The sequence below is a fragment of the Littorina saxatilis genome, linkage group LG8, assembly GCF_037325665.1.
Source record: "Littorina saxatilis isolate snail1 linkage group LG8, US_GU_Lsax_2.0, whole genome shotgun sequence".
NCBI classification, from domain to species: Eukaryota; Metazoa; Mollusca; class Gastropoda; order Littorinimorpha; family Littorinidae; genus Littorina; species Littorina saxatilis.
This window is the reverse complement of record NC_090252.1, coordinates 37,262,923-37,285,534: the sequence shown is the minus strand read 5'-3', so window position 1 is coordinate 37,285,534 and position 22,612 is coordinate 37,262,923. Positions and strand designations below refer to the sequence as shown.

The window sequence follows — 22,612 nt, the reverse complement described above, 5'->3', positions numbered from 1 at the left end:
CCTGATATCAACCCTCGTTTGTGGACTGGGCGTTAAGCAAACAAACAAAAAATGTACCACGTCAACACACACTGCAATATTAACAGAATGGGGGTGTACCACGTCAACACACAATATTAACAGAATGGGGGTGTACCGCGTCAACACACAATGTTAACAGATCGGGGGTGTACCACGTCAACACACAATGTTAACAGAATGAGCATGTACCGCGTCAACACACAATATTAACAGAATGGGCATATGCACCACGCAACACACAATGTTAACAGAATAGCCGTGTACCACGTCAACACATAAAGTTAACAGAATGTGCGTGTTCCACATCAACACACAATTTATACAGAATGGGCGTGTACCACGTCAACACACAGTGTTAACAGAATGGGGGTGTACCACGTCAACACACAATGTTAACAGAATGGCCATATGCACCACGTCAACACACAGTGTTAACAGAATGGGGGTGTACCACGTCAACACACAATGTTAACAGAATGAGCATGTACTGCGTCAACACACAATGTTAACAGAATGGCCATATGCACCACGCCAACACACAATGTTAACAGAATGGGCGTGTACCACGTCAACACACAATGTTAACAGATTGAGGGTGTACCACGTCAACACACAATGTTAACAGATTGAGGGTGTACCACGTCAACACACAATGTTAACAGAATGGGCGTGTACCAAGTCAACACACAATGTAATCACAATGGGTATTTAGCACGTCAACACACAATGTAATCACAATGGGTATTTAGCACGTCAACACACAATGTAATCACAATGGGTATTTATTTATTTATTAAGGAGATTTCTATAGCGCATAACTAAAAGCGCTATGCGCTTTACAATATCACTAGGTATAAGCACACGCAAACATACTCTGATTAAATAGAACTTAGCCTAGCAAGATCTAGCAAGACATACTAAGAACACTAAACATTTGAGTTCATACAACATTGAGAATTAAATTAAATACTGGACAAACGATTAGAATAAACTTAAGGCCTAAACCAACTGCAATGGGCTATTCCAAATACAAAAGTTTAATTAACTATAAAAGGCGGTGCATATTTACCACGTCAGCACACAATGTACTCACAATGGGTATTTACCACGTCAACACATAATGTTATCAGAATGGGCATGTACCACGTCAACACACAAGTAAAATTCCTCCTGCTTTACGTTTGAACTTTCCTCTGTTTTTATAGAGGGACTCATGACCCGGAACATCAACCTACTCTCGGATAAGGCAATGATATCATTTTTTTACAAATTAGCTCCAGGAAATCTGGGTGTTTTATTTGTGTAAAGCCGAGCGGTGGTAGCTTCACGGAAATATTAACCTGTATCTGCGCCTAAGATGTTACCGTGCATGTGTTTTTGAAAGACATTTGTCAGGATGGCATTCAAACCACACGCACCAGACGAACAGAAGAACAGACTACTTCTGACAACAAAATGTGAAATCAACAAGAGTGTAGTAAGATTAAAAATTGTATTCAGACAAAAACAACAATCATAAAACATACGTGGGTTCTTCCATAGAAAATATATCTATAAATTGGTTCACTCTATTCCTGTACTTTTCCTAATACTTCAAAAAATATTCTAAGTCCTAAATTGGCTGAAAATTTGGGCATGACCCGTAGGTACCCTTAGCAAAAATACGCTACTGAAAAAATATCCTATGTCCTAAAATGGCTGCAAATTTGGGCAGGGGTTCGGGGCCTGAATAAAAATAAAGTAAAAGAGTAAAGCGACGCCACTTTACTCGCCGTGTGGTAACCTGGGACTGCGGAACGTTTGTTTTTATCCCTGTTAGTTCAGTCCACAGGGCGGAATCTGGTATACCATTTAGACACTTAGTCAGGTTGGTTGCTCAGACTCCGGAGGACAACTTAGAGTTGACAACAAATACTTCAATACTAGGTTGGGACCCGCCCACAACCGTTCGGTACTAAGGTTGGGACCCACCCACAACCGGACGTACTGCTGTAACTCTAAGTGGGAAGTCCGGTATACCATTTAGACACTTAGTCAGGTTGGTTGCACAGACTCCCCCGAACCTCAAAAACTAACAGCTTATATACCTTCCATGACTGTCCCTGACGTCACAGCTAAGGAACCAATGAAAACGTCGCTCTGGGACCACAGAACAAAATGGGGAGGGAGGGGGAGAGTTTCGAGGCTGCTGTCAACCTCCTTTAAAGCTACAGTTAAAATCCCTCAAAAATACACACAAACTCCTGCACTAAGAAAACTACATCAAAAACGCTATAAGGAAATACATCAATAAAATGCAAATTCTACAACGCATCAGTTGATACCAAACACTCATATGTGATCAATACTGCGAACAAAGTGCAAAACCTCTGGCTTTTACCTCGTAACATAGTCATGTCACACCAAAAAACGTATGCAGTTACAAGTTAACCACAATCAAACACAGTGTATATTCAACAGGCTTCTCGTATGTATATGATAAACATAAAATCTACATTCTACTAAACAAATGAATATAGAATACATATTTATATCGAATACATGGGTAAAAGAAAGATTGATAGAAAAGCAACAGAAAAGAGAGAGAGAGAGAGAGAGAGAGAGAGAGAGAGAGAGAGAGAGAGAGAGAGAGAGAGAGAGAGAGAGACAGAGAGAGAGGGAGAGAGAGAGAGGGAGAGAGAGAGAGAGACAGAGAGAGAGAGAGGGAGAGAGAGAGAGAGACAGAGAGAGAGGGAGAGAGAGAGAGGGAGAGAGAGAGAGACAGAGAGAGAGAGAGAGGGAGAGAGAGAGAGAGAGAGAGGGAGAGAGAGAGACAGAGAGAGAGAGAGAGACAGAGAGAGAGAGAGGGAGAGAGAGAGAGAGACAGAGAGAGAGAGAGAGAGAGAGAGAGAGAGAGAGAGAGAGAGAGAGAATGTGTGTGTGCGTGAGTGTGTTCGTCTGTGTGTAACAAGGATTATTAACAAAAGCACAGCAACCTAGAAGTAAAGAATCAAATCAAAAAGGAGAAAGGGGTTGGGGAGGAGGGAGGCGAGAGATGGATGTAGAAAAGACAATGCCCTCGCTGACTGCCCTTGCACACAAACAAAGGCGTATAGGGGATTAGCGACACGAGAGGTGACCGAGGGGTTAGCAAGACAATACAGAAAGGTTACATGGGGAGAGGGGGGAAAGGGGTTCCCAGACTGGCCCCTCCGTCCTCCATAACTTGAATCCAGTCAGTTCGGCGCCATCGTGTCAGAGCGAATTAAATTCTACCGCGGGAGAACAAAGAGAAAGGACTGGACCAAAACCTATCTCCAAACCCTTTACTAAGGGAAAGAACAAATCCGATTTTAAAGTGTGAATCTTAACTCTACACAATTTCAATACTAACTTGGATAATATATTCTGCTCTCTACGCCTTCTCTTCTTCTTCACTCTAAAACCTTTAAGAAGAAAATTGCATATGGAGAAAAGACAAATTATTCCTGTAGTCGCTTTTCTCCACATTTTGAACAATACACTACCAACATTCAAAGCAATGCACGATAGCTCGGAGGCTGCGTAATCACGCGTAACATTTCTTGAAATAATAACATCATGTGCCTCTCCCTGAATTATTACCCACAATATCAGTTCGCAGAAGACTATACCGTCATGTGCCTGTTGCTGATCACACGAAACATTAGTTGCAGTAACATTAAATTCTTGCTTTTCCTTCTCGCGTGTTATTGGCGTCTCAAATGACAGTGGCATTACAACAAACAAGAAATAAATCAGCAACTTTCTCATTGTTTTAACAGGGATGTAATTATACACAGAAGGCTGTGGATCATTCACGCAAAGCACATTTTCATCACTCAAACTAACTGTCCACAAGTTTCCTCATACACACGCATTCATGTTAACTTTACGTCGTTGCTTGCTTTTCCCTGTCGCAGTGGTATCGGACTGGCCCACACACGGAACCACAACGCCACTCAGGCTGGCCGTGTGACACCGTTTGTGAGTATGGCACGTTTGTATCTTTCTCTCTTCTCTCTCACAACAAATACTACTCTGTCTGTCTCTAAATACATCCATAATACTCTGACTGTCATTGACTACATCAGTCAGTGAATCTGCCACATTCCCCGTCCTTTCACTGGTTTGACAACTGAACATACGATGTTCGTCTTCCGTATCTTTATCTATACCCCTAATATTCACACACGTCTGTTTTTCCTTCTCCACCTTTCTTATCGCTACCAACAGTTTGTCTGTGCCAATAGTGCCTGCTTCTTAATCTCTGTTCTGGCATGAACAAAATGTCAACTTTCGCTCATGTTAAAGGCTTGACATTTCCAATTGATTGCACTGTTTGATAGATTAGTTCTGTTCACACTATGTCAATGTTAGTTTAATTCTGTATTTGTGACCCTCCACCACGAAATGAGTCGCATGTCACCTCGCGCGGTTCTGCGCTAGGCTTAATACAAGTCCGGGGAGTGTCTGGTAACAGTGTGAGGGTCACCTTAGTCACAGGCTTATAACTCAAACAGTTTTTGCTCTTTTCTAAAACGGGTTTCACCACTGGATAGAGCATAAAAAACTCTTCAGGAAAATGTAAAAATATGAAAATCATGCAAAGGTGACATGCGACTCATACCGTCGTGGAGGGTCACATTTGATCTGTGCAATGTTTTTGTTGTTGTTGCTGAAAGCTCCTCAGCAGCAAGGACTTGTGCCACTGCATTTGATATTGTTTAGCACTGTGTTAATGTTATTTTGATTCCGCGTTTAGTCTTTGTTAGCTGTTTGTGGTCTTTTGTTGAATGTTGCATTAGACAATTTCAAATGTTTATGTTCTGACATTGTTCAGCACATTGCTTGGCCGCTCTACATAAATATCACCATCCCCTTAAATAAAAAAAATAAAAAAATGTACATTAAAAAAAGACCCCAAAAAACAACGTCAAAGAAAAGAAAGGGTGCGTGATTGGTGCGCGCACACACACACACACACACACACACACACACACACACACACACACACACACACACACACACACACACATACACGAGAGAGACATACAGACAGACAGCAAGACAGAAAGACAGACAGACAGAAGGACAGTCGAAGACAAGGAGAGGCAGACAAAGATACTAACTGTAAGACAGACAGACAGACAGACAGTTAGACAGACAGACAGAATTGCTTGCGAAATCACGGTTAAACTCTACTTAATGGTTCAAAATAACACATTTTAAAATGCCACATACTAACGCTTTCACCAATGGCAATATTGTCAGTGTGTGATTCTGACCCACGGATGTGTCTGTTCAAGTGATAATTGCTGCATACGCATAACAATTAAGCTTATTAGACCAGCCCCAGGAAGGAACACTGCAATTGCAGTGTTTCCTGATGGAATATCAGCTCTGCGGGAAACACAAGTATGTAACAAGCACGGTCTCTCGAGAGAAATCCTGCCTTGTGAAACTGTAATATGCAGATGTCTTCATTACTTTGAGCTGTGCAGATTTTAAAAACGTCGACGCTCGAACGGAGCTGATAACGGGATCGGAATGTCGAAGGTAAGTACACTACTTTTGTTTCCATTTCTCTTGTAGTGCCAATTACTCGAATGCAAAGAGCTCAATAGACTGCATTAAGCTAGGTTAAATACATTTAATCTATCTCTACGAAACGAAAACACATCAGAAACCAGCTTTGTTACTTTCTCTATTGACATTTCGTCAGTTTACTGTCACTGACTTCTTCAGGATGAGATGCTGATAATGGTTCCGAGTGTGGTAATAAATATAACTCTAACTAAACTTGGCCAAACAATTATTGCAACAATTTTCGCATGCTAAGAAAAGCATTAAAACGCAATGTATTTTAGTTGAACTTTATATGTTCGAAAAGGTAATAATATCAGCTGTACATATTATTTGTCCGATTGATGGTACTTTATATAGGCATCCCGTGACAGCCTGTCAAACAAGGTCACCCCTAAAATCGACCTGACAAAAACCGTAGCCCCGTATTTTAAAATCTGCAAAAAAAATAGAATATGTACAAACCAAACACTTCTAACAACCATTGGCAAGGCCATTCAATTTCCAGTTCAGAACATTCTGTTTTGTGCACCTGACTTCTTTAGTCTTTATGTAGCCTTTTGTCAAAGGCGGTAGGTGTCAACCGTTCCAGAGGCCAAACAAGGCACGTTTTGCGGCCATTTTGAGTGGGTCCTCCAGCCAAAGAGCCAAATCTGCTCAAGTTCTAAATGATTTGCTTTGGAAATTTCAGAAGTTATTACCAATAGGCTGACCTAAATCTGTCTTGCTTTTTGCGAATGTGTATAATAAGCGTGTCGTATTACGTAAGTTTTCTGAAAGAACTAAACAAAATTTTATATTCATATTAATTCAGGTTTTTAGGTTAAAAAATCGTGACTTTGCATGCTAAGCAAAAAATGGTTTGAGCAATAGGTACAAAAGTTTGAGGCAGATCCAAGTGCTGGTTTACATTTGCTGGAGATGTGAACGCGCAAGAAAATTTATCGATCACCGTCCTTGGTAATGCGTACAGTAGCTGTGGAGATAAACTGTCCTTGGCCTGTGCTTCCTTCGCTGCGGGTCACAATAGCGCAACACAGCGAGCACAGCAATCCGAGACAGGCTAGTAAGCACAGGCCCAGGGCTGTTAGTCTCCATGGGTAGTGTACTCAGTACCACTGACGGTGATCGATAATTTTTACATGCGTGTTTCCATCTCCAGCAAATGTAAACCAGCACTCGGACCTGCCTCCAACTTTGGCACCTATTGCCTCATCCAGTTTTTGCTAAGCTTGCAAAGTCACGATTTTTTTAACCTAAAAACCTGAATTAATATGAATATTTGTTTAGTTCTTTCGGAAAAGTTACGTAATACGACACGCTAAGTATAAACATTCGCGAAAAGCAACACAAATTGTGGTCAGCGTATTGGTAATAACTTCTGAAATTTCCAAAGCAAATCATTGAGAACTTGAGCAGATATGGCTCTTTGGGTAGAGGACCCCCTCAAAAATGGCCGCAAAACGTGCCTTTTTTGGCCTCTGAAACGGTTGACACCTACCGCCTTTGACAAAAGGCTACATACAGACTAAAGCAGTCAGGTGCATAAAACAAAATGTTCTGAACAGGAATTTGAACGGCCTTTCCAACGGTTGTTAGAAGTGTTTGGTTTGTGCATATTCTGATTTTTTTGCAGATTTTGAAATACGGGGCTACGGTTTTTGTTAGGTCGATTTTAGGGGTGACCTTGTTTGACAGGCTGTCACGGGATGCCTATACAAAGTACCATCAATCGGACAAATGATATGTATATAACTTTTCGGACATATAAAGTTCAACTAAAATAAATTGCATTTTAATGCTTTTCTTAGCGTGCGAAAATTGTTGCAATAATATTTTGGCCAACTTTATGTCATTCTACATCTGAAATATATCTCTATGGAACTACACTGCCATTACTGGTTGATTTGCATATGAGCAACAACTGTGTGTACTCTAGTTCGTAGGCTTGTAGCTGTCACCAACAATGTCAATGGGATGAGCATGTCTAACAATCCAAGCACTGTTTAAATCCCATACTTAATTGAGAGGAAATACTTTGTTCTAGCCAAAATCACGAGAACAAAGGTACCCTTGGAGGGATGTGTTGGAGGAGATTATTTATTCTGTGCATGTCTGTGGCAGTACCGTAAACTATCTTGTAAACGCCCAGTATCGAGCAAACGCACACACCCTAGTTTGAATCAAAAAACGTGTATACGGCATATAGTACCTTGTAAACGCCTAGCCTCCATATTAGGACCAAGGATGGCAGAACAAAAGAAATTATTATAATTGTTTGTAAAACTCTGCACACAATACGGACATAGTATTCCGATGCATAATGACAAGTTGCTACGATGCGGTCATACTGTTTATTTCATACGTTTGTCACTGCAGTCTATGAAAAGCCATGCCAAAACAGGATGAAGATTTAGGAAGCTCAACTGAGGTACGGTTGAAGAAGTCGACATTGGGGAACTTGGGGGACTTACATTTATGAGACTAATCATTTTGTGGAAGTTTGGGATTTCTGTTCAGACTCTTGCGCTGCAATGCCGGTTGTACAAAGCAGATCCTGAGTCATTATCGATATTGCATTCACGATATGAGCATGTGTTCTTAACCATCACGCAAAGGGATGCCTTGTGTGTGATTAATTTCCAGGTTCCATTTTTGCAAGGCGCTTGCACACCCACGGTCGCATGTGTGTCACAGAGAGATGATAACTGTAATATTATTATTATTATTATTGTGATCATTTTTATGCGCCTAATCTAGATATAGCCCTAGGCGCTTACATATTAATTTCTGCCGTTTGAAATGGAATTTTTTTTACAGACAGACAGACAAACAGATATTTTTTTACACACAATATATAACGCATTCACATCGGCCAGTAAAGCTCAGTAGCCTATTAGGCGAGCATTCACCTTTCACGGCCTTTATTCCAAGTCAAACGGGTATTTGGTGGACATTTTTATCTATGCCTATACAATTTTGCCAGGAAAGACCCTTTTGTCAATCGTGGGATCTTTAACGTGCACACCCCAATGTAGTGTACACGAAGGGACCTCGGTTTTTCGTCTCATCCGAAAGACTAGCACTTGAACCCACCACCTTGGTTAGGAAAGGGGGGAGAAAATTGCGGCCTGACCCAGGGTCGAACACGCAACCTCTCGCTTCCGAGCGCAAGTGCGTTACCACTCGGCCACCCAGTCCCCAATATCTGTACGTTATGGTAATAAGACGATGATAATGTAACATCCGGGTTGCTTGAATGCGGAGAATAAAGAGCATGGAAGCCTCTGCAATGACTAGACTGTGCAATGTGGAATACCTGCGTGTGCAAGTCTGTCACAGTGGGAGCGTGAACACTACAATAACGTAGAGATTAGACATTTTGAACAGAAACACATCCAATTGACATTTGTATACCAAGTAATCAAATACCGAGATTTCTCATGAGGAATTGTCGATTGATCCTGCATTGCAGAAAGTACCAGTCCTATTCAACGACCACCCTCTACTTTTGAGCGAATTTAGTTTAGTAGTGCGGGAGAAAAGCAGCGTCCTGAAGTGCAATCACTCACATTGATTTAAATAATTACCATACTTGTGGTGCATTTTCGAGCCGTGCCGTGCGAGTCTAGATTAAGTGTATTCCCGAGAATCTTAAGTTTCGTCAATTACGCCCTCGGAATGGTCAGATCAATAGTATCTATAGTCTGTATACCTAGAAAATGTATGTTTGTATGATTAAGAACCATCCATCCATCCAATCAATCAATCAATCAATGACGCTTATATCGCGCATATTCCGTGGGTACAGTTCTAGGCGCTCTGCAGTGATGCCGTGTGAGATGAAATTTTATACGGCCAGTAGATTGCAGCCATTTCGGCGCATATTTACCTTTCACGGCCTATTATTCCAAGTCACACGGGTATAGGTAGACAATTATTAACTGTGCCTAAGCAATTTTGCCAGGAAAGACCCTTTTGTCAATCGTGGGATCTTTAACGTGCACACCCAATGTAGTGTACACGGGGGGAGGGTTCGGACACCGAAGAGAGTCTGCACACAAAGTTGACTCTGAAATAAATTTCCGCCGAACCTGGGATCGAACTCACGCTGACAGCGGCCAACTGAATACAAATCCAGCGCGCTACCAACTGAGCTATATCCCCATCCATCCATCCATTAATCAATACATCCATCAATCAATCAATCAAATGTCAATTCATTTATCCATCCATTTATCCATTCATTTATTCATCCATCCATTCATCCACCAACCAACCAATCAAACTCTGTGCCACAGGAATGGCGACAGGACGTCCTCAAATGGTACCCAGATCTGCACGAAAGGGCGTATTTCGTGCCTCCTGTTTACATGAAGCGCATCAACTATAACGTGGAGCACATCGCTCAGCAGCAAGTGGCTGTGCCAAGAAGAACCGTCAAACACCCGCCCAAAGGAACCTTTGAGGTGAACGAGGGCGACGAGCTGGAGGATCACGAACAGCAGCGCATTCTTCACTGTCTCAAGAAGTTCTTTGGGAGAGGTAGCGCATCTGTGCCCGGAGATAACGCGGATTATGAGAAGGTTAGAGAACCAACCAACTCACCATCAACATTACCAACTTAATTCTGTTACTGGCATGCGCTGCATTGAGAACACAACACAGCACATTATCACAGATGCTTCAGTTCACATTTAATTCCCCCCCCCCCCCCCCAAAAAAAAAAAAAAAGAAGAAAAAAGGAAGTATGACGGCCTATATGGCCACACACATAAAAGTGCACGAGTGGGGGGTGGGGGGGGGGGGTATAAGAAGATGTTTAACTTGAAATCTCTGTCACCGAATCTATTTTTTTGCGGCGCAGGTGATGTTTGTCCTGTCCCAGCTCCAGTTTACCAGCTACCTGGCAGAGCCTTGCTTCGCTCCTGCAGCCAAGAAAATGCGTCGACCCCAGGACCTGAGGAAAGAGAACAAAGACAGAGGAGACTTTGACATCCTCATCATCCACCGACGCTACGGGCTGATGGCAGCTGAGATCAAGTCTGTGGGCACTCGGTTCACTGGGAAGCCAGAGTCGGAGGAAAGCGAGGACAAGACGTTGGCAAGCAAACTAAAGCGGATCATCAAACAGCTGGACAAGTCTGAGGACGTTTTGAGGCACGTGACTGGAGACATGCGGAACAACCCTCGGGTGACCAAGACCCTGATGCTTCCCAACATCACCACTTCTCAGCTACAGCGGGTGTTGAAGGACAATCCCGCCATCAAAAAGGTAAATTCATAGATTGTGTGTGTGTGTGTGTGTGTTGTTTTAGGCAGAAAGAGGTCTAAGATATGAGAAATATTCACATCTTCTTCTTCGGCGTTCCAGATATTCTAGTGACGTGTGAGCTCATTTGCCCATTTAGGTTCCCCACACTATATTCTGAGAGCATAGTCAGCTTCATTCCGCTTTCGTTGGGTAGGCATGCTGGGTATGTTCGTGTTTTCATAACCCACTGAACTCCGACATGGATTACAGGATCTTTTCCGTGCGCACTGGGTCTTGTGCTTGCGTGTACACACGAAGGGGGTTAAGTCACTAGCAGGTCTGCACATAAGTTGACCTGGGAGATCGGAAAAATCTCCACTCTTAACCCACCAGGCGGCAGCGACTGGGATTCGAACTCTCGACCTCCCAATTAGGAGGCCGACGTCTTACCAACACGCCACTTCGCCCGTCGCAAAATATTCACTGATATCCAACAGTTCTTCTCTGACATTTTCATATACTTTCTATGGCAGGAGCTGTGTGCTTGTTTTGGCATAGCCGATACGGAAGACCCCGTGTGTTTGTGTCTGACGTCCGACCAAGTATCAGACAGAGACCGTTTCTGGGAGGTCACTGATGACGTCATGAAGGGAATGGATCAGTGGTGGAAGGCCTTAATGACGAGCAAACGCGAGGACCCCGCTATGACCAAGGATGTGTATGAAGAACTTGTGGCCAAGTAAGTGATGAAACAGTCTTTGATGAACAATGACAATTACGATTATTTCATTTAATAATAATATCAAAATGAGCAGTGAGGGACTAATCATCAATGGTAAAGAATAAACAACGACTTGTTTCGTGCTTAGAGAATACAATTTAGATCCTGACGTATGTATGCGTATATTCACAAGAACCGCAGTACGTCGGGAGAATTTTTTTTTCATCACAGTTGTGTTAAAAACAGGGTGTAATATATATATACTATATATTTGGTTAATATATATATTTGGTTAAAACTTGTCTAAATTTCTAAATTCTTTCTTGATAAATTTAGTTTTTACTCTTTGACCTTAAATCAAAGAGTTTCCCTTCACAGATGTCCTCTTGGGATCGTCAGATGAGGGTAGTCTCCCATGCCAACAGAATCTACCACTCAGACACGGTAGTAAAACAATGGTCCTCCTCTGGACTAGTTTCCTCTCTTGATACTCTCCCCTCGGGGCAGATTCTCTTTGTGAAACTCGGTCCCGTCCGAGGAGGGTCTGATTTCCCCAATAGGGCTGTCTGTGAAGGGACACATTTTTTTTGTTTCCTCTCTCTTTTGCTCTGCTAAGAGATTTTAACAAATCTCAGCAGAAAGTCTCTTCTGACTTTCAATTGTTTCTTTCACAACTTCTGATGATATATATATATATGTAAACAAATATGGAGAACAAAAAAACAAGCCTTCACGTTTTCACCAATATTTCGGCCTCGTGGCCTTCGTCAGGGTGTTCTATAATTAGCTCGCACGATGTTTACAAATATCCTTTGACGCAATGTCTGTCTATGACGTAATTATACATGACGTAATATGTTTTGCGTGCCGGAATTCCAAAAATGAATAAGACAGTAATAAGCTTAGTTCTAAACAAGTGGATTGTTGAAGATAATGCAATGTTGAATACCTGGATGATAACAAGGTGGGTGGGAGATATGGAGGACTTCAAAACGAATATTAAGGTTACAACACGAGTGTTTTTTTTATATGGCTTGTATTTCAGTCAAGACCCAGCGGATGAATATCGATCAAGGGACTCACGAGCCTCTGACGTGTAATCGCTCTTTATGCATACGACATGTGTAATAGATTAAGCGAGAGTTGTACGGAACCTTTTCTCCTGGCACGAGAGGATGAAAGTCGCTTGTTCATTTCAATGCTTGTTATTCTCTCAGGTGCCAGGAGAAAAGGTTTTAGTACAACTCTCGCTTACTCTATTACACATGTCGTTTGCATAAAGAGCAATTACTTCCCTTTGGTTATTTGATATCTTAACAATGCTCTGCCTCATTCTGTTTAAGATTTTTTCTTTTTGTTCCATGGACAGACACATATGCAATACATTGGGCTTGACAAAGGTCAGTTTGCCCTTGTTCAGCATGCTTGTCATGTCAGGGGTGGTTTCACTCTCTTCACTTTAGGATTCAGGTGCACATGTCAGGGCTTCCAAACACTGCAATTTCTCGTCTCTGTACGCAGTCTTTTGGAGACGCCAAACTCTCTGTTTCATCTTTTTGGCAACACATCCTCCAACATACTTTGCATTGTCCTCTTCATCTTCTTTGATTTCTGATGCACTTACTGGTTCTAGTTTTTCTTCATAGGCCTTAGACACCAACTGTTTTAAACACTTTCAAGGCAATCAAGGCTGAAGCTGCAGGGGATACTGTCACCTCAGTAATGCCTGAATGCTGGGTTGAAACAGCAGAGTGGTACCTGGCCCACGCCTTCTCCTTGGCAGCATTCTTAACCTTGCCTCGGGGAACTAGGCAGTCATTGAGAAGCAGAAGTTTCTCTTCCAGATCTGCACCCAAAACACAGAAAATAAAATAATTAAAACAACATACAAATATTGCAGAAATCAACCCAGAGTGAAACTGAAGACGAAGATGCACACAATCAAAACAAACAACACACGACAACAACAACAAATTACACTTTACATGAATGCATAACATTTGTCATTGTAGAACGTGTTAACACACCACTTGCATGAATCCTTATCATGTCTTACAACTATGACATGTGCTATTAATGATCCTAAACAAAACATGAAGTATTGTAGTGGCAGGCATATGTACCTAAACTATTTTTAGACAGTAGCCTCTCTTGCTCGAAAACTATGATGGAAAGTGACCTTTTAGGTACTGGGACGTTGCCAGCTGATATTTTGTTATACCGCCTCACTCAAAAACTTACTTTTCAATTGCTGAATTGGTCGACAAGCTCTATGAGCTCTGGTTGAAGGCAGTTGTCATTCTTGATAGATGCACAAGCGTTCTTTATTTTATGAGCAGTCACCTGCACTAAAGCATGCAATTTAGAAGTGACAATGAATTTGAAAACGACAGAAGACATCGAGCATATATTTTAAAACAGAATTATGCTAGAGGGGAGAGAAAACAAATTAATATATTGCACTGATCTTTCTGATGAGGAGATCTGACTTCAGTTCCTGCACCATTTTCAACTTTCATGCATGATGCACGTTCAATCAATGGTTCAAATATATACCAGTTATTTTTTAATATCTGTTGTTCCACTTCTACATTTTCATACATAGTCTTTTACATAGATCTGTCAATATTTTTACTTACTTTTGGCAATTCTTGCAGTTTCTTTTGTGGTGATGCTGTCATATTTTCGCCAGAGGCTCGTGAGTCCCTTGATATTCATCCGCTGGGTCTTGACTGAAATACAAGCCATATAAAAAAAACACTCGTGTTGTAACCTCTATATATAATTATAGTTAGAAGCAAAATACGTGATAGCAATAAGTCGTCTGAACAAAGCGATCAGAAGCAAACGCTGCCAAGCATGTATCAATTACAGGTGGATTAAATACGTGGTTATACTTGTGACGTAGATTATTATAGGGGCAGGGAGTTAACTGCTGACAGAAACTGCATGGTAGACTTTGAAACACAGGATTAAACTTGGACAATGTCCCCTTTACATTCCAGATCCGGAGCCTAGCTTTTCTTTCACCTGCGACTCTAAACGAATTATGTTGACTCGCGCGTATGGATACACCTATCTCTGGCAAAATCCCCGCGTATGGATACACCTATCTCTGGCAAAATCCCCGCGTATGGATACACCTATCTCTGGCAAAATCCCCGCGTATGGATACACCTATCTCTGGCAAAATCTCCGCGTATGGATACACCTATCTCTGGCAAAATCCCCGCGTATGGATACACCTATCTCTGGCAAAATCCCCGCGTATGGATACACCTATCTCTGGCAAAATCCCCGCGTATGGATACACCTATCTCTGGCAAAATCCCCGCGTATGGATACACCTATCTCTGGCAAAATCTCCGCGTATGGATACACCTATCTCTGGCAAAATCCCCGCGTATGGATACACCTATCTCTGGCAAAATCCCCGCGTATGGATACACCTATCTCTGGCAAAATCCCCGCGTATGGATACACCTATCTCTGGCAAAATCCCCGCGTATGGATACACCTATCTCTGGCAAAATTCCCGAGATTGCGTCTTCTTCTTTCACGTGCTAGACTCTCGAGGGAGAACTAGCATGCTTAGTAGAAGAGGAGAGGCATGGTGGGAAAATATGTAAGGTATGGTAAGTTAATAAGAGATGAAGCTAATGCACAATAGTCAATGATTGTTCAGATTTGCAGGCCCAGCCACAACAGTGGAGGTGTTCTGTCCGTCAGCAGTGAGCAAAGCCTCCAAGGTGGTTCGCACTGAGGGGGAAGGGGTGTCGGAGACTGCAGCTCGCTACATGGACTTTGTGCTGCACCAGGGGCAGGTCCAGATTCTCAGCTGTGGCGAACGTCTTGTTTACCTCACAGGTATTGGTTGCAGTTCTTATTTTTGTTCCGCCTCCAACTCCTCTGCGTTTTCTTTTTTTTTCTTCCTAACCTTAGATAAATTAAATAGAAATATATTTCCTTGTGAAGTGGAGAACATAGATATTGATTTGGCTTCTTGTATTATCTGGAATTCGGGTCCTTCTTTCCTACTTCTTCTTCTTCTTCTTCTTCTTCTTCTTCTTCTTCTTCTTCTTCTTCTTCTTCTTCTTCTTCAACTTCTTCTTGTTCTTTCAATTAAGCTAAACGTGTACAAATTGCTTGTGGCAGGATCACATTCCATTTGATGTCCTACATATTTTCAGTCAAACTCCCCTTTGACTGCCACAATAACTATCAGGTCCATACTTTAAAGAAAGATCAAAACGCTGACAAGGGAAACAACCGCTGTATATTACCCTTTGCATTTGCAGCAAGAAGATAGCCTCCCCTGGAGACCCTTTTTTCAGTTTTGGTATAAAGTCATACTTTGTTATGATTTGTATTGATTTTTTTTTAACTGAAATCATATAATAAGAAATGAAAGGAAAACAAGACCCAAGTGCTGTGTTTCTCCAAAGATCAACGAAGGTCTTCAGGACATTATCTGTTTTTATATTGTTGTCACATATTACGTCATTTGCTATCATTATAAAACAAAAACCATATATTGTCTGTCTATCTGATTTTCATTTCGAGAACCGTTTTTTTCTTCATTTTTATGAATACGTCTAGTATTTGGCTATTATAAATAGCTATGTCTGTCCTAACAAATTCTACAATTTGTTTTTATGGAAACAAACAAGCAACAACATAACTGACAAAACGCCTTCTAATTTTTAAGCATGAGCACTAATGACAATAAATATTCATATGAAATAATGATGATGGGAATGAAAATGATGATGGCAGTGTAGATGGGTGGTAGTGGTAAACACATCTCTGCATTTCAGGACCTCCTGGGACGGGGAAGACAGTCATATTAATCCTCCAAGCGGAAAAGTGGCTGAGAGACGGACATGATGTTTGTGTGGTCAGCATGTTCAGCGAAAGCATGGCAGCTTCACTCTGGATGTATCACAGCTTACAAACTAAATGCCCTTCATTGGTGAGTGCAATATTCATGATTATCCTACATAGGTTAGAGAGACCACTCATGAGACAACACTATCAATCAATTCACACGTGGGCGCAGAAAGTTTAAAAGAATAGAGCACGCTTTCTTAGATCATGTGAAGCACTCTACACTACTACGCTATACTGGCTTGTCACTTCAAGCGATCAGCGGGTAATCGGCAAATCTGTTGTGAAATTCCGAAGTGCGTTCTGTTTCATTCTGTGCGTTCGGCAGATTGATTAAATGTATTACTTTTGCTTCGCTCGACTTGTTTTCTGTTTCCACTTAACTTTATTGATTAAGTGTCCACCTGTAGAAATTCCTTTTTGTGTCGGAATCAATCAATCAATCATTCAACCAACCAATCAATCAATCAAGTATTCAATCAAACACTCAATCAATCAAGCAATTAATTTTACCATGCATCCATCCATTCCTCAATCAGTGATTAACATACATGTTTTTATATTTATCTATTCATAGGCGCAAAAGGTCCATTTCCACGGAATGGATGACTTGGTGAATAATTTAGCCTTGCGTACTAAGAACGATCATCTGTACGTCATAGTGGATGAGGTGAATAGCAGGTAAGAGGTGTTTCTATCTAATTTGACTGACCAAGTTCTTTAGCAGGTGTTTGTGGCAGCAATATAAGTATATCCCCTTTCATCTTCTTCTTCCATGGCGGCATATTGTTGTTGTTGTTGTTGTTGTTGTTGTTGTTGTTGTTGTTGTTGTTGTTGTTGTTGTTGTTGTTGTTGTTGTTGTTGTTGTTGTTGTTGTTGTTGTTGTTGTTGTTGTTGTTGTTGTTGTTGTTGTTGTTGTTGTTGTTGTTGTTGTTGTTGTTGTTGTTGTTGTTGTTGTTGTTGTTGTTGTTCTTCTTCTTCTTCTTCTTCTTCTTCTTCTTCTTCTTCTTCTTCTTCTTCTTCTTCTTCTTCTTCTTCTTCTTCTTCTTCTTCTTCTTCTTCTTCTTCTTCTTCTTCTTCTTCTTCTTCTTCTTCTTCTTCTTCTTCTTCTTCTTCTTCTTCTTCTTCTTCTTCTTCTTCTTCTTCTTCTTCTTCTTCTTCTTCTTCTTCTTCTTCTTCTTCTTCTTCTTCTTCTTCTTCTTCTTCTTCTTCTTCTTCTTCTTCTTCTTCTTCTTCTTCTTCTTCTTCTTCTTCTTCTTCTTCTTCTTCTTCTTCTTCTTCTTCTTCTTCTTCTTCTTCTTCTTCTTCTTCTTCTTCTTCTTCTTCTTCTTCTTCTTCTTCTTCTTCTTCTTCTTCTTCTTCTTCTTCTTCTTCTTCTTCTTCTTCTTCTTCTTCTTCTTCTTCTTCTTCTTCTTCTTCTTCTTCTTCTTCTTCTTCTTCTTCTTCTTCTTCTTCTTCTTCTTCTTCTTCTTCTTCTTCTTCTTCTTCTTCTTCTTCTTCTTCTTCTTCTTCTTCTTCTTCTTCTTCTTCTTCTTCTTCTTCTTCTTCTTCTTCTTCTTCTTCTTCTTCTTCTTCTTCTTCTTCTTCTTCTTCTTCTTCTTCTTCTTCTTCTTCTTCTTCTTCTTCTTCTTCTTCTTCTTCTTCTTCTTCTTCTTCTTCTTCTTCTTCTTCTTCTTCTTCTTCTTCTTCTTCTTCTTCTTCTTCTTCTTCTTCTTCTTCTTCTTCTTCTTCTTCTTCTTCTTCTTCTTCTTCTTCTTCTTCTTCTTCTTCTTCTTCTTCTTCTTCTTCTTCTTCTTCTTCTTCTTCTTCTTCTTCTTCTTCTTCTTCTTCTTCTTCTTCTTCTTCTTCTTCTTCTTCTTCTTCTTCTTCTTCTTCTTCTTCTTCTTCTTCTTCTTCTTCTTCTTCTTCTTCTTCTTCTTCTTCTTCTTCTTCTTCTTCTTCTTCTTCTTCTTCTTCTTCTTCTTCTTCTTCTTCTTCTTCTTCTTCTTCTTCTTCTTCTTCTTCTTCTTCTTCTTCTTCTTCTTCTTCTTCTTCTTCTTCTTCTTCTTCTTCTTCTTCTTCTTCTTCTTCTTCTTCTTCTTCTTCTTCTTCTTCTTCTTCTTCTTCTTCTTCTTCTTCTTCTTCTTCTTCTTCTTCTTCTTCTTCTTCTTCTTCTTCTTCTTCTTCTTCTTCTTCTTCTTCTTCTTCTTCTTCTTCTTCTTCTTCTTCTTCTTCTTCTTCTTCTTCTTCTTCTTCTTCTTCTTCTTCTTCTTCTTCTTCTTCTTCTTCTTCTTCTTCTTCTTCTTCTTCTTCTTCTTCTTCTTCTTCTTCTTCTTCTTCTTCTTCTTCTTCTTCTTCTTCTTCTTCTTCTTCTTCTTCTTCTTCTTCTTCTTCTTCTTCTTCTTCTTCTTCTTCTTCTTCTTCTTCTTCTTCTTCTTCTTCTTCTTCTTCTTCTTCTTCTTCTTCTTCTTCTTCTTCTTCTTCTTCTTCTTCTTCTTCTTCTTCTTCTTCTTCTTCTTCTTCTTCTTCTTCTTCTTCTTCTTCTTCTTCTTCTTCTTCTTCTTCTTCTTCTTCTTCTTCTTCTTCTTCTTCTTCTTCTTCTTCTTCCGTACTAGAACATGATCTGGATTCTACATTGTATATTTTGACAGTGCATTCCGCGAGTTCTGTGACACGCTGGTGAGGCGTGTGAAGAACCTCCATCTGTGGGCCGCCAAGGTGAATCACAGCAAGATCCCGCAGTACTTCAAGGTGTTCCCCCTTGACGTTCCCCTGCGTTCCCCTGCTGCCGTCGTTCGGGAAGTAAGGCGTGCTTGATGTAGACACACTCCTATTTTTTAAAAGGGTATCTTTTCAGCATAGAGTCATCTGACAAACAAACAAAGTCAAACATCAACTACCAATAAGTGAGGCGTTTTCGATGTATGCACACTCCCATTCGTCAAAAGCGCAAACTTTACAGCAAACAAACATCAAACAACTATTTGTTTCTATGCCTCTACTTTGCTCTTCATACCGTCTGCTTCCTTCGCCGTATTCCATCCAGCTCCTTCATTACTATGGCCGTCTGACTGTTCAACTGCCTGTCTGTCCTGTCTGTCTGTCTGTCTGTCTCCACTGATAATTTCATCATTATCTGTCTATGTCTGCCTGTCTCTCAATGTCTGTCTGTCTGTCTCTAACTCTCTCCCCCTCCCTCTCTCTCTTCCTCTTTCTCTCTCTATGTCTCTCTCTGTCTCTCTTTCTCTCCCTCTCTCTCTCTCTCTCTCTCTCTCTCTCTCTGTCTTTCTCTCTCTCTCTCTCTCTCTCTCTCTCTCTCTCTCTCTCTCTCTCTCTCTCTCTCTCCATCTCTTTCCATGACTGATTATAAACGATTGCAAATTCTTCCTATCAAAGATAGATTTGCATATAACAAAGGTGTGATGATGTATATAATTATGTCAGGGAATGCACCTACACTTATTGCCTCAAATATCAAAATAAATCATTATAGAAAATGTAACAAATTAATTACCCCAACACCAAGAATTGACTTTACAAGTCGAGTCTATCATATTCTGGAGCTATTATGTGGAATGCCATTCCTAATATAATTAAATTACGAATTCATGAAACATCTTTCAAGGAATATTACATGCTGTTTCTGTTACAAAACTTATAAGAAATATTATCAAGCAGCTGGCAAAATATAACTGTACTCTCTGATTATATTGAAAAACATGATTATATATAATGCATGAAGGATATTTTTTTTATTCAAACAAATATTTCTCTGTTATATATAATTTTCAAGCATTGCTAAAGAATCACAATGCATCTTAAAATGTCTTATGGTTGCTTGACATGTTAATTATGGTAAATATGTCATTTGTACTATAGTTAAACTTATCTTCTATTTCTTCTTGTTTGTTACCCCTCAATGGGCGAGGGCCGGATGAAAAAAAGCATGTATACATTGCTTATTCTGTTACCCTCGTAAAATAAATTTCAATTCAATTCAATTCAATTCTCTGAGCTGAGACCGGTTGAAGTTATACTTTTCCATGCTAGCTCAGTTTCATCTCCCAACACCTCTACAGATTCAGGTGTCCGAGCTAATCAACAAGTATGATGAGGTGAGGAAGTACCAGCAGAACGTCTTCCCCCACACTGACGGGCCTCCCGTCCGTGAATTATTTCACGAAGGACTGGGTCATCGTGATGACGTCATGCCACGTGACTGTGAGGCCTGTGGCACTCAGCTGGCGTCAGTGCTGAGAAAAGAACTACATGTTGGTGGTGAGTTAAATATTTGCAAAAGCTGGAATTACATCTCTCCCTATCGCTCTCTTTAGCTATCTCCCCCCCTCCCCTCTCTCTCACACACACACACACACACACACACACACACACACACACACACACACACACACACATTTACACATATCTTATACATGTATATACTTTTCAAAAGAGTGTATAAGTATACGTATTTGTGTGCTTATCTTAAAGACTTTTCAAACATTTATATCAGTATAAGTATAATATAATCATTATAATAGTCCCTTTCATGAGCGAGTGCTGGATGTAATAACAAGTCGCGTAAGGCGAAAATACAACATTTAGTCAAGCTGTCGAACTCACAAAATGAAACTGAACGCAATGCAATTTTTCAGCAAGACCGTATACTCGTAGCATCGTCAGTCCACCGCTCGTGGCAAAGGCAGTGAAATTGACAAGAAGAGCGGGGTAGTAGTTGCGCTGAGAAGGATAGCACGCTTTTCTGTACCTCTCTTCGTTTTAACTTTCTGAGCGTGTTTTTAATCCAACCATATCATATCTATATGTTTTTGGAATCAGGAACCGACAAGGAATAAGATGAAAGTGTTTTCAAATTGATTTCGAACATTTGATTTTGATCATAATTTTTATATTTTTAATTTTCAGAGCTTGTTTTTAATCCAAATATAACATATTTATATGTTTTTGGAATCAGAAAATGATGAAAAATAAGATGAATGTAAATTTGGATCGTTTTATAAAACAATTTTTTTTTTTACAATTTTCAGATTTTTAATGACCAAAGTCATTAATTAATTTTCAAGCCACCAAGCTGAAATGCAATACCGAAGTCCGGCCTTCGTCGAAGATGGCTTGGCCAAAATTTCAATCAATTTGATTGAAAAATGAGGGTGTGACAGTGCCGCCTCAACTTTTACAAAAAGCCGGATATGACGTCATCAAAGGTATTTATCGAAAAAAAAACATTCGGGGATATCATTCCCAGGAACTCTTATGTAAAATTTCATAAAGATAGGTCCAGTAGTTTGGTCTGAATCGCTCTACACACACACACACACACATGCAAACACACACACACACACACACACACACACACACACACACACACACACACACACACACACCACGACCCTCGTCTCGATTCCCCCTCTATGTTAAAACATTTAGTCAAAACTTGACTAAATGTAAACACATCTGTTTGCTTATAAAGTTTCCCTGATTAGTCTAACTTATCTTATCTAACAATCTGCATCAAAATTATCGTATTTATAATTACCTTATGCTATCTCACTCCAAGAGACTCATTTGGCAACTATTTACTGCAGAAGCAAACCAACAGACGTCCCCATCTGACAGCCCAGACCCCTTACAGTACCGCGACGTGTTCATGCTGAGTCATTCGGGTTTCACAGAGGGGAAGCCTGGCATTGTCACAGGTCTTCGGCAAGCAGGAGTCCCAGTCACTTTGTTGGAGTAAGTTGTGTGTGTGTGTGTGTGTGTGTGTGTGTGTGTGTGTGTGTGTGTGTGTGTGTGTGTGTGTGTGTGTGTGTGTGTTTTAAATCCTGAATGAATTATTCCTTGATGGCCACCTGGGTTGACGTGCACGAGAAAGTTACTAACCGGCTTCAAGGGTCGGATTGGTTGAAAATGAGTTTTGTGATTCTAACCAATCCAACCACTCAGCGGGTTTGTAACTTTCTCGTATACTTTAGCCCTGGTCCTTAATTGGGGGGATCAGGGTGCAGCAACCTTGTTAGGATGTAGGGGACAAGATCCCCGTGAAAATATAGCAATTTATTGATTTTGACACAATCTGGAGACACTGCATGCAAATAAATGTCATAAATCTACACACCTCACAAGTTTCCACCTGACTGTCTTTCAAG

At 40.6% G+C, this 22,612-nt stretch overlaps 1 protein-coding gene across 3 annotated transcripts in view; it reads left to right on the top strand.

Moving 5' to 3' along the window:
* The first annotated feature begins 2,884 nt into the window (after positions 1–2,884).
* The window catches only part of LOC138973441 (uncharacterized), a 31,167-nt gene continuing 11,439 nt past the window's right edge, over positions 2,885–22,612 (top strand). Inside the window, exons 1-11 of one of the 3 annotated variants that reach the window (XM_070346161.1) lie at positions 2,885–4,005; positions 5,523–5,577; positions 9,906–10,190; positions 10,472–10,879; positions 11,392–11,597; positions 15,265–15,446; positions 16,397–16,551; positions 17,044–17,147; positions 19,097–19,247; positions 20,525–20,723; positions 22,052–22,199. In XM_070346161.1, the coding sequence (XP_070202262.1) occupies positions 5,569–5,577; positions 9,906–10,190; positions 10,472–10,879; positions 11,392–11,597; positions 15,265–15,446; positions 16,397–16,551; positions 17,044–17,147; positions 19,097–19,247; positions 20,525–20,723; positions 22,052–22,199 (1,847 nt within the window). In that variant the 5' untranslated portion in view covers positions 2,885–4,005; positions 5,523–5,568. Of the gene's footprint in view, positions 5,578–9,905; positions 10,191–10,471; positions 10,880–11,391; positions 11,598–15,264; positions 15,447–16,396; positions 16,552–17,043; positions 17,148–19,096; positions 19,248–20,524; positions 20,724–22,051; positions 22,200–22,612 lie in introns of all 3 variants that reach the window. The other 2 variants (XM_070346160.1, XM_070346159.1) reach the window with 2 other exon arrangements.